This window comes from Pygoscelis adeliae, unplaced genomic scaffold, assembly GCF_000699105.1.
Source record: "Pygoscelis adeliae isolate BGI_AS28 unplaced genomic scaffold, ASM69910v1 Scaffold57, whole genome shotgun sequence".
NCBI classification, from domain to species: domain Eukaryota; kingdom Metazoa; phylum Chordata; class Aves; order Sphenisciformes; family Spheniscidae; genus Pygoscelis; species Pygoscelis adeliae.
This window is the reverse complement of record NW_008825615.1, coordinates 9,407,044-9,419,530: the sequence shown is the minus strand read 5'-3', so window position 1 is coordinate 9,419,530 and position 12,487 is coordinate 9,407,044. Positions and strand designations below refer to the sequence as shown.

The 12,487-nt window shown below is 37.0% G+C and overlaps 1 protein-coding gene across 2 annotated transcripts in view; it reads left to right on the top strand.

The window, feature by feature from the left end:
- Window positions 1–12,487, top strand: part of BAI3 (brain-specific angiogenesis inhibitor 3) — a 481,908-nt gene that overhangs the window by 269,643 nt on the left and 199,778 nt on the right. For both annotated transcript variants that reach the window (XM_009333162.1, XM_009333161.1), the window contains 2 exons: window positions 10,695–10,841; window positions 11,596–11,671. In XM_009333162.1, coding sequence (XP_009331437.1) covers window positions 10,695–10,841; window positions 11,596–11,671 — 223 coding nt within the window. The remainder of the gene's footprint in view (window positions 1–10,694; window positions 10,842–11,595; window positions 11,672–12,487) is intronic.

The window sequence follows — 12,487 nt, the reverse complement described above, 5'->3', positions numbered from 1 at the left end:
GGGGGTGCACTGGCTTATGACAGCTTGGTCTCCAGGTTGAATACAAAACTCAGAATGGAAGTTATCCACTAGAGAAGTAATTTGATGCTGACCAGGAAATGTTAAGCTTATGACTGAATTCTTTCTGTCTCCTAAGTTGGTAGAGTCAAGAATTTAGTAAAGCACTAATTTGAGACATCTCTCAATTATCTGGGATGAATTAAGCAAACCTGCCTTCCTTCTGAACCCTTGGTTTATGTATTTTGCCTGTTCTCAAATGAGTATTCCAATACAGTTTTGCTCCTCCTTTCCTCCTAGACAGCTCAGGTTTTGGTGGTGGTAGCCTTGAATCCTAATGGATATTCTCATCCAAGGTGAGGAAGGTATGGTTTATAATTCCTTCAGATGCAGATCCCCTCTTCAGAGGGAGGCTTGATTGCATGCAGATCTTCCTAATTCAAGTACTCAAAACGTTAGATCAGTAGTCTAACAGGCAGTGTTAGACCAGCAGTGCTTTCTCTGACTTGGCAAGGTTTTAAAAAAGAAAGCAACTGCAGATGCATTTGATCAGGGGACCAGTCTGGTCAGTAAACATAGCTACAGGCTTGAGCTTTTTGAGGATCTTACCTGCTGCTCTGCCTAATTCCTCAATCTTATTGGAGCCGAAGTATAAAGCAAGCACTGAGATGCTCTGATTGGAACACTTCTGGGAAGGCACATGGAGAAGTTTGTACATACCTGGTGAATTGCTGTAAAAATGAGGACCACCTGCAAATATTTCCTCCATATCTACTGTTTTGTAGCACATGGCTTTTAATCAGTGTGGTGGCTTGACCCTGACTGGACGCCGGGTGCCCACCAAGCCGCTCTATCATTCCCCTCCTCAGATGGACAGGGGAGAGAAAGTATAACGAAAGGATAGTGGGTCAAGATAAGGACAGGGAGAGATCATTCACCAATTACCGTCATGGGCAAAACAGACTCAACTTTGGGAAGATTCATTTAATTTATTACCAATCAAATCAGAGTAGGATAATGAGAAATAAAAACTAAATCTTAAAACACCTTACCCCCAGCCCTCCCTTCTTCCCAGGCTTAGCTTCTGATTTTCTCTACCTGCTCCCCCCAAGCGGCACAGGGGTATGGGAAATGGGCGTTGGGGTCAGTTCATCACATGTTGTCTCTGCTGCTCCTTCCTCCTCGGGGGGAGGACTCCTCACACTCTTCTCCTGCTCCAGCATCGGGCCCCTCCCACAGGAGACAGTCCTCCACAAAATTCTCCAACGTGAGTCCTTCCCACAGGCTGCAGTTCTTCACGAACTGCTCCAACATGGGTCCTTTCCACAGGGTGCAGTCCCTCAGGAGCAGACTGCTCCAGCATGGGTCCCCCACGGGGTCACAAGTCCTGCCAGCAAACCTGTTACAGCGTGGGCTTCTCTCTCTCCACCGGTCCACAGGTCCTGCCAGGAGCCTGCTCCAGCGCAGTCTTCCCACAGGGTCATAGCCTCCTTCAGGCGTATCCACCTGCTCCGGCGTGGAGTCCTCCACAGGCTGCAGGAGGGTATCTGCTCCACCATTAACCTCCATGGGCTGCAGGGGGACAGCCTGCCTCACCATGGTCTTCACCATGGTCTGCAGGGGAATCTCTGCTCCAGCGCCTGGAGCGCCTCCTCCCCCTCCTTCACTGACCTTGATGTCTGCAGAGCTGTTTCTCTCACATATTCTCACTCCTCTCTACGGCTGCAGTTGCGCAGATTTTTTTTCCCCCTTCTTAAATATGTTATCCCAGAGGCACTACTACCGTCACTGATTGGCTCGGCCTTGGCCAGCGGCACGTCTGTCTTGGAGCTGGCAGGCATTGGCTCTGTTGGACATGGAGGAAGCTTCTAGCATCTTCTCACAGAAGCCACCCATGTAGCCCCCCCATACCAAAACCTTGCCACGCAAACCCAATACAATCAGGTTCTACTTTTTAGGATTCAGTAGCCACTTTAATACTATTAATGCTCTGAGATTCTATGCCAGAGTAATTTACAGTTCTTTCATTTTTAATTTGCTCATAGTTGTATCTGAAAGTTCTTCAACATGCCATTTTGTATGATTAAAAAACCTGTTCAATAATAAAATATAATAGAGATCTGTTTCTAGTCTGCTACAAAAAGCTGTGATTAGAAACATATATTGATTCACATGCTTTATTTTGTTTCCTCTGTGTGTGGCTTTTATACATCAAATCTTCTATCTCCATGCCTGAGAATTCACTTCAATATCCTGCATAACTTAGTTCACATCTTTCTAGATATATGAGTGGTAGGATTTAGTTGTCATTTCCCTAGAGGTAAGATGATGGACATCTTTCCTTTGCTTCAATTTACTACTTCCAGGAAGCAATCAGTCTACCTCTGCTCTTCATGTCCCCAAGCAATGTAATGTTGAGGGAATATTTTTATCAATGCCCTGCTAATGATTTTCACATCTGTTTTCCCCCTTACTGATCTCTTGTCCTCTGTCAAGCCCTCTCTGTCTATCTTTTTAATAGTTTGTAGTGGGTATTTAATCATCAGTAAACCTAATAAATAAACATATAAATGATCTCTTTCTCTCGGCTTTTCTTCTTTCTCCCTTTCTCTGATGACAGCTTCATTGTCATTCCCATCTTCTGAGCTCACTACCTTAACATTACCTTCAGCCTCTCTCTCTTTTTCTCTCGTTATCAGCTAGAATCACCAGCACAGACACTTTTTCTAGTCACCTTATGAAATTGAAAAATGCTTGGTTTCTGCACCTTCCCCATGCAGTCAATCTAAAATAATGTTGCAGGTGGCCTTGCCCCCCCAGTATTACCATGGTTTTCACCTTTATGTCTGTAACATTAAAACTCATGCACTTAAATGCCAACTCATTCTATCTCCTGCATCAGCCTCCATCTTCTATCTTGCTTTATGCTGAGTCTTTTCATTGAGAAGTGCTTTATGACAAGGCAAGGGTTGCTAAGGGAGACCTTAGTCTTAGTAGCATGAATGCACAGTAATACTAAGAGGAATGGAAAAAAATAAAGCTCTTTCAGAAACACAGAGTACCTTGGATGTGGGTCTGGGTCTCTTTGACTGTTAGTGTCTTCATCTTCTTCAATATAAACCCCAGAAGATGGAGTTGTCCTCCAGTTAATGAAGTACAGCCTCCTACAATGTTTTGTTTAAAGCATTTATCTGAATAACCACATATTTCAGGAAGCGTTCCATTTATCATGAGAACACATTTTCTTCTGACTGCTCATAAGAAAATTGTTTACATTTTCACAAGTTCAGTTGGGTATTCTTCAAACTTGTGATTCAGATCTGCAAATTTAAAAGTGATTTTGTTCTTTACGTTCCACATTGGCCAGCTGCAAATAGTCATATTCATCTTACAGTACGCATTAGTAGTAAGTAAATAGTAACAATGATTAAAAATTATAAAAATGTTAAGATTATTATTTTTTCCCCTAGGGGGACATGCAGAATTAGCATCTGGAACACGGAAAAATTCTATGATGCTATGGCCATTTCTATACACTAACTCTTTCTCAGGGAGTAAACTTTAATAGTTTGCATAAACTTTTTTTTTTTTTAAAAAGGCTTTTATTGTCCATAACAACAATTCTTAATGTTCTAATTACTGTTTGAGCTTTTAATTTTTTATTTCCCATTTTTATGTCCATACCTGGAACAAGGAAAGGTTTGGAAAAAGAAGAATTGTAATCTTATGATTTACCTATTTTAATTTTATCAAGCTAGATTTTTTATCATAACAAATGTGCAATCAGAAACCAGTTAAGATAATGCGTATGCATACGTGATATTTCATAAGTCTTTGAAATTAGTTTATTCCTGAGTTGTTCCTGAAATACAGAATTTGGTACTGAACAACAAAAGTACACAAAACCAAGAGGAAACACTTGCCTGTTGCCTATGAATTTTTTTTTTTTAATTATGTAAGTAGCAGAAGAGTTCTGAGTATTTATTAAATGCATCCTGATCATTGCCTGAAGCCATGCTGCTTTCTAACTCATCCTAAATATTATACTGCTCATATTATTCATATGGTAGTGTATTGCTGGCATTTGTTACAGGCCTTTGGGAGCATATTCAAACATCATACAGTTATGTGACTGCTCGTGTGTTTACTTTTTCTTCATATTGTTTAAAGGACTGCGGTGGCTTGCAAGCTCAAAATAGAAATGAGTTCGCTAATTCCCTACAGTGCTTATCACTGATAAATGTATTATTTTACAACAAAAAGGGTAACAGGTACCTCTCTTCCTCATTGCATTGTCTATGGAATACAGAAGGGAAATATTCAGAGATCACTGTTAAGGTAGCTTCTTCATTAACCTAAAGCATTATTCTTAACCTTCAAACAGAGAGCCCATTTAAGGCACAGTTTGCTTGACACCAAAGGAAGGACTCATGCAGAACTCATGCCTGATTAGTGAAAATATCTATGAAATGTCTACTTCTACTTCTGCCTATACCAGTAGTGTGTCTTGCTGCCCAAAGCTTGAATAATCAGAGGGTAGCTGCTATGGGCTGATGAGCTTCAGGGATGCAAGAGCACAGCAGGCTTCTAGGGACATCCCTCTCGTCTGCCAATGGAGCAGTAGGGCATAACAAGGTTCTAATTTAAGAAGACATAATTTCTGTGTTGATAGTCTTAAGAAGTAGTAGATCTGTTAAGTTATAATTTCTTAGGAGCGTTTTTCTGACCGTTGTTTGATGTTGGTTCACTGCGGGGAGATTTCGTGGGTATTATTTGCAGAGGGAAAATTACCTGGCTGTTATTCCTATGTTCATATAAGAGGATGTCACTTCACCACAGTCCTTCTGTTATACAAAATCTTGTAGGTGGTAAGAGGTGGATTTATCTTTGTACTGAAGGAAGGATTTTAAAGGAGATCATCAAGCCTGCTCAGAAGCAGAGCTCTGTAGCAAATCTGGAGATCCACAGATTGGCCTCCTTGAAAAGGGGGTTTCACCATTTGTGTTTGTCACAGATTGTCTTTAAAATGATGGGGTTTAAGTGGATAGAGCAAATATGAATATCATCTTCAATATGTCCATCTGGCTCTTTGATGATGAGCCAGGCAAGACTTTTTTCCCCGTGTATCCAACATAAGCTGACTTAAATAGGTTAATTTATTCTATAAAAAAACAAAGGTTTTACATTTAAGGTCAACAGAATAATTCTAAAATGTATAAATATTATTCTAATTGAGTCTTCTTAACAGAGATGTTTGCAGAAATACTCAATATTCTGAATTTTAAAACAAAAATCCTTTCATAGTCTTTATTCTGAACATCTATCACAATGGCAGTTCTATTCAGGACTATTTTACCCAGAAATAAATTTAGCAGTAGCTGTTCCAGAAGGGCAGTATAATATCCTCTGCCTGAAAAATAACAAACAGTTGTGTGATGAACTCAAGTTTACTAAATGCTGAATAATATGTCTAGTATGCTGTCAATGGACAAGTCAAAATAGGACAGGAAAAGAGCGAATTATGCTGCTAATATATAGCCATTCTCTGTTGTCTGTGACTGAAATTCAAATTCAGAGTTCTACTTTCTTGCTCTGACAGGGAGGGTTAAGCAGAAGTTGACATCTTATGCTAATCCCATAGATTTCTGTATCTGGTTTTCCAATTCAGTCAAGGCACTGATGCCTTTTAAAACAATTAATTCCCATTCCTCTGTATCTTAAGTGATTACAAATTAGGGATCAACATAGTTACTGTGCTGTAAAGCACAACAAACCCAGAATGTTATCACTTATGAGAAAGAAGAATCAGAACCAGTGTTGTATCCTCTTTTGTAAATACATGAATGATATAGAATTCAGACTCAGATTTTAAGCATCTTTTCTAAAGGTTTTCGTTCAGTCTTTGATAAGGATAGGGATCAACTATTTAATTCGGCTTGCATTGTTATTTTAAAGCCTAAATCTCTACTGTGAGAGATGAGGTTGTGTTTAGTCCATGAGCAAACATCCAGTCGTTTTTCTGTCATGCCTTTCAGTAAATCTGATTTCCTGTTCTAAAGTGATTAATATTGTTCAAAGGGCTGATTCTGAAATGTTACCGGTTTTTGTTCAACACGGAAAGCTAATGGGTGGATAGTAAAGAGAAAGGGAAGATGATTCATGACACTTACTTGGTTAATTTATCTTTTATTATTTAGCAACCCAGATCAGTCAGAGAGGTACTGGAAGTTGCACTAGGCCGCTTATAACTCATTCAGGGTTATAAGGATCATAGCAATACATTTCAGCTTTTCTATTCTAGACCATGATCTACAAGAGCTAACATACAAGAACTACACAATTTTTCTTTCACTCAGAATTTTATTGACACATTAATTGAATTGCTTAAATATCGTTCACCTATTACTGTGTGTAATTATCTTATTTAGATAGTCATGGAAAATTCTCCATTCCTATGAGTTTGGAGTTAATCTATTCCAAAGAGATTTTATTTTACTCAGTAAGTAAGAACAGTTAGTAGTTGCCAATTCTGAATTTTTCAGTAGAGCAGTATTGAACAGGTTGTCTGCAACTGCAGCATGAAAATGAAATAAAGGTAAATGGAGATGTATTTGTAAAGGATATTAAAATGAATCCATTAGGGGTCAAAGCAATCACTAAATTGATTAGACTAGACTACTTAAATAGATTTTTCTGAATCAATAATTATTATGGAGTCATCAAATATGTACATGTTCTTATGTGTAATTGAACACTGTCTTGTAATTTATACCAATGTGTATCAAAAGAATGCTCAAAGAATTCTAAAAAGAAAAGCTTTTTCTCTGTGTTCCAGCCTATAGCTAGGTGAGGTTTTCTTCCACCTAGGGCATATAAATTTCACTTGCAAGATTCAGAAGTATAATGGTGCCATTTTTTGAAGAAATAAAGATGATATTCTACTTCCTGCATTCTTCAAATGTTGAATACAGTCAAGTACCATGGAAGAGATTCCTTTTTCTACTTTTTTTTTTTTTTTAACCTTTGGGAATCATATCAAAATTGTAATTGAAGGTATATTGGAGCCACAACAAGAGAGGATGTCCAGAGAATGGAAGAATGCAACATATTCTGCACCCCAAACATGTTTCTGTACATTTAAACTTTCTGTCTCTAAGTTTTTTTCATGCCAAGAGCCTTCTGAGTGGCTTTTTCATTTTTGGTTCATGCTGGTTAAGTCAAAATCAAAGAATTTTTCCAAATTAATGCAAGCTCTACTTTTTTTTTTTCTTTTCTTTTTTTAGCGATGTCTGGAATATCATAGGAATTACCATAATACAAATAAATAAAAATGAGAATTTTCCATATTGGAAAAGTTTTGATTGTGTCTACATCAGGGTATGTGCAAACTGTAAGAATGATCTGAGGAGTGACCAGGCTGGTTACTTGTCAGTATTATGTCTTCATCATAAGCTGTCTGTGAAGTTGTAGTCAGATTAGAACAGAAGAATGCAGCAATAACTCAAATATGGTTTTATCTGAGAGAATAAGACATGCTGTATATGGTGTATATGGGAAGTTTTGTATTTTAAAGTTCCTTAATTTAAAATGACACATGCAGATTTTCTTCAACTTCTGCTTAAATAATTTTTTATTTTAGTTTTTCTTTTTCTTCTCTTTTTTCATCCTTTTTTTCCACTTTACAATCTCATTCTTATAAATATTCTCATTGACTGTTTTTCCAGTATTATACAGCTTCTACGTGTGTATAAACAAGCAAAAATATTTCTGCCACAGTACCTGTAAATGTCCTCATCAGCTGGTGTTCTGTCTCACAAATTCAGGTCAAAATGTTTTGGTATGGTAATTTGAGAAAAAAAAAAAAACAACCTTTGCTTTTTCCAAATGAGAAGACAAAGTGCTTGTGTGGCAATTACAGAACTGAATCGTTTGGGTTCCAGTATTTGGAGCATCATTTTCTAATACAAACCTAACATAAAAAGAATAGAATAAAGTACAAAGTGAATTACATATCATTCTGTCTTATTATCTATGTATTACAATTATATAAGAAACTGATATTTGAATTTCTGACACGTGAATGACCCAGTACTTGAATTATACACATTCTCCTCTAAAAGGCCTGTTGATTTTCATGTTCACAATAAAGTAAATATTTATTTCATGCTGCAAATTAAAACTGAGTTAGAAAGCAGCAAAGCCGCATTTTACAATGGAAATACAGCTGGTCATGCTCCAAGATCTCGTTGAAATGAGTTGTAGACTAATATTTAATAAGAATATTAGCTTTTTTAAAAACTAAAATACAGTTCACAGTGGCACTGAAGAGGTGGGAACTGTTTCATGTATCTACCGGGCCATGTTGACGGACTGAACTAGTTGCCTCCAGTCAGATTCCATTAAATTATCTTATACCTTCAAATGTCAGTGTCATGTTGGAAATTAGTAGGCACATCCTCTTGGAATCATTCACCAAAGTGGCTAAAGAATGACCTAATAATCTGTGTGGATCTGTAAGAAGAGGCAGGCTTTGCAGGACATGGAGCAAGCATTTTGGCAAATCTCTTTAAATTATTGGTTTATGTGTGCTGTGTACTCTCTCTGTCTATGCAGAGATCCAAAATCTCCAGATGTTAAGGTTGCATCTTCTGTGGAATTAAATTGTGCTTATTGCATATAAGTCATAAGCCACATGTTTAGGTTTTATGTTTAGGTTTTTGTGTTATTCATCACCTTAAATAGCAACAAATATTTTGGAATCTTTGGGTTCTCAGTAGTGCTTAGGTACCATGATGAATGGCCCTATTTAAAATACAGAGACAGACAAGAGTCCAGAGAGGTACTATCCTAGACCCTCACCATTTATCCAGTCCTAAAGTGGTTTTCTGTTTTGCAGAGTGAATTCCATTGAATAACATTGATTTCCTATTTCAATAAAGGGAACTGTCATCTAAAAGGTGGATGAAATATTAAGGCTCTACTAGCTGGTTAGATAGATAGATAGGTAGATACACAGATAAATACTGTGCAAATAAAAAACCCAATATTGTCTTATACAGGCTGTATTTAATTTTGAAAACTAAATAACTGTGAGTTTAATTTTATTTATGTGGAAAAGAAAATAAAATTCTTTTAGGATTTTAAGAACCATGGAAAAAAATCCATTTTAACAATGTTAATATATTCTGTATAACCATTGATTGCATGTGAAAACATGCAATCCATTTTATGCTCCAGTAATTCTGAAACACCTGAACTCTTCTCTCTCCACACTCCACCTGAAAATTCACAAGACTAAGCATTCCTTTAGGGCTGGGAATGCATTTGCCAATTTCAGCCCAGAGGGGATTGTAACTAGCATTGTAAAGCCCTGATGATAGTTTTGTAATGGAAAGCCTGAAATAACCTCAAGTACCACCTCACTAATGTGATTCTGTAATACCTAACCAGTCTAATTTGAAACTAAGAGTCAGTTATCAAGGAATACATTTGTAGAGTTAATATTGTTAACCTCTTAATTTTCCTCTTCTCTTGGATTTGAATTACAGTTTCCCTTCAAATAAAAGCCACTGATGAGGCACCTAATGGTTTTCTACTTTAATTTTGCTGTTCTGATTGCTTTTACAGCTGTCCCCCACTGTCTTTATATTTAACCCCCTTGCAGAGTACTTGCAGTGAAATCGTTATGCAGATCAAAGTAGAGTCCTGATGTCCGAACTCTTCCAACTACATTAGCCTCTTCATAAATTGATTAGGAAGAGCATTGCACAGGAAATGGCTATCAACATGGCTTACATTAAGAATAGAGCTAGTGCTCCAAATGTGTTGTTTGTCATCTCTCTCGGTGTACGTAAACACTTGCAGCCTTGTCAGTTCCTTAAAAGTAGTTTGAGTCTTACTAGACACTGACAGTGTTGCCATGGAGTCATACTTCGATTTCACAGCAAAGCTGAAACTGATTTCCAGATAATAATTGAGTTAGAAAACAAAGAGAAAATGAGAATGAATAAACAAAATTCCAAACTGCCTGTTATTAGATTTGACACCTATTTCTTCTGTCTTTCTATATCTGTTACAGATATAATAGTGATGCTGTTTGGGGGTTTGGAGTTTTTTTAGAAGGAAAAAATATAATTAAGAATTCAGAATGGGGATTATTCTTTCAAGGAAAAGAAATCAAGTGCTATACCGCATTATTCTCATTTGTGTGGAAACAATGAGGTCTTTTAATATGTGAATCTCCTTAATGGGTCTATCTTGAAATTGTGCCTGTATAGGGGATGAAAGCTCTGTTATTGCTTCATTAGCCTGCATCTAGCAGTGATGTTTCCCAAAGCAATTTGCAGCATCCTCTTTTCATTGTCACATTTGATCATTTTAGAATTTGCTCTGAAGACATGACGATGTCCTTATGTGTGAATTTCAGGGTATAAGCCAGTACATTCAATAATCCCTGTTAAGAAACTTAATCAGAATCTGGCTGACAAATGATACGATCAATGCCACAAAATTAATCCATAGTAGAACTGCATAATAAACAGAAGATTACATTTTCTGTGCCAGTTAATGTCCTATAAATTCCTGCTTTACTTGAAATGTATTATTAAACATTTTTGTTACTGCTGTACTGTTATCATGGTATGATGCTTTAAAGTACGAAACACAATTTTATTTGATTTTGTGATTTCTCTTACTAGTGGCTAGCATTCAGAAGCTTCCTGCTGCATCTGTTTTAACTGACATCAATTTCCCCATGAAAGGAAGAAAGGGGATGGTTGACTGGGCACGAAACTCAGAAGACAGGGTTGTCATTCCAAAAAATATCTTCACCCCTATGTCAACAGGTAAAGAAGCATATCAGCATGTTAACTTTGTGTTAGCTTCAACAAGGGAACTCAGAATCTTTGTCTCATAGGACCACTGTACGATATAGAAACGGTTGTTTTATCCATCTTCAAAAGGAATCCAGTACCCACAGCTTATCCCAGATGGAAATGATGGGGCTTAATTTCAGCATCTTGAACAAAGGTGCTACAGAAATCCTAGACATTATTTTCTACGTCGAGAAGCCAATGCTCAGTTATTGTGCACGGGATTGTACCTGTGGTGGTATGAGGTGAGCTGCAATGCAGCTCTGCTTGAACCCGCTGAAGCTGCTCCACTCCAACAGACTGGACCATTCCAACAGGTCACCTAACTTTTACCAAAGGATGCTCAGCAGGCAAATTACCCTGGCTTCAGATACAATTTACAAATACCATTGCAGTGCAGATCTCTGACATTTAAGAGTTTAGTCGCTAGGCATTAAACTCTAAAGACAGCCTTTGGGGATACTTAACTATAAAGGTAAATGAACTAGCATGGATGTCAGTACACAATGATGGATTTTTTGAAAATGTGATTTTCAGTGGTTTAAATCTTTTGATATATTCCTGACAGTGCTACATCTTTATGACAGACTTCCAGGATATAATTCAAAGTAACTATGGTTTATTTAAAATAAAATTTCTACTAGAAAGACAAATGGTATTCACAGTTTTTTATACTGATGAAGGCTTAGGAAAGAGAGTTTAATCTTTTTTTCCTTACTCTTTTCAGAACTAGATGAATCAACTGTATTTGTACTTGGAGCAGTGCTATACAAAAATTTAGAGCTCATTTTGCCCACTTTGAGGTAAGAAATTTCATAAATACAACATGAATTAGTTTATTTCGGGATCATAACTACACTACATGTCAGGATAAAAGCAGACAACCAAGACTGTTTGCATATTGGTATTGTTGGATTTTTTTTTCCCTGTTATTTAAAATATACATATGTGTATTTGTCTTTCCTTCATGCTTAGTCATTTGAATGATGGAAATAACCTTTTTATCAAATTGGTTCAATTTATATTTTATGTAATCTATATTAAGCTTAATTATAGAAATATTTGATTAGAAGTATGCACACTGATGTACATTAATACTCAGGCCACTTATACCTGTGTTTCAAACTACTGTTTGTCCAGTTAGTACAAGTGATATAGTAATGAAATCATAACCTGAGCTACTAAGGTTGTCTGTTCTACTTCTACAGAAGCCTTTAGTAGTAGTTTTCCAAGGACTTTTGCAGTGAAAGTTGTATTCAGACGGGACAGCAGAGCTATAGAGAGGATCCATTTTAGAAAGAAGACATGCATGTGCCTGAACAGCTGTGGTATGTCAGTTATGAGGGCCATACACATTCATAAAGAAAAAGGAGGGTCTTGTGTTTCACTTTTTCTTTTCTGGACTTGATAACAGACAATTGGGAAATAAACATTTCCCCTCCTCTTCTCAAATTACTGGTTAAGATCATTTCATGGTCCATTAATACTATCTTATTTCACATGTTCCTGTGCACTATTGGTCTACTAAAGTCCTTTTACAGTTAAATAAATGGGTGCAGATTGTGTCAAAATAGCTGCTAATGAATTCACAATAATCAGAAAGGATAGTAATTAGGAAG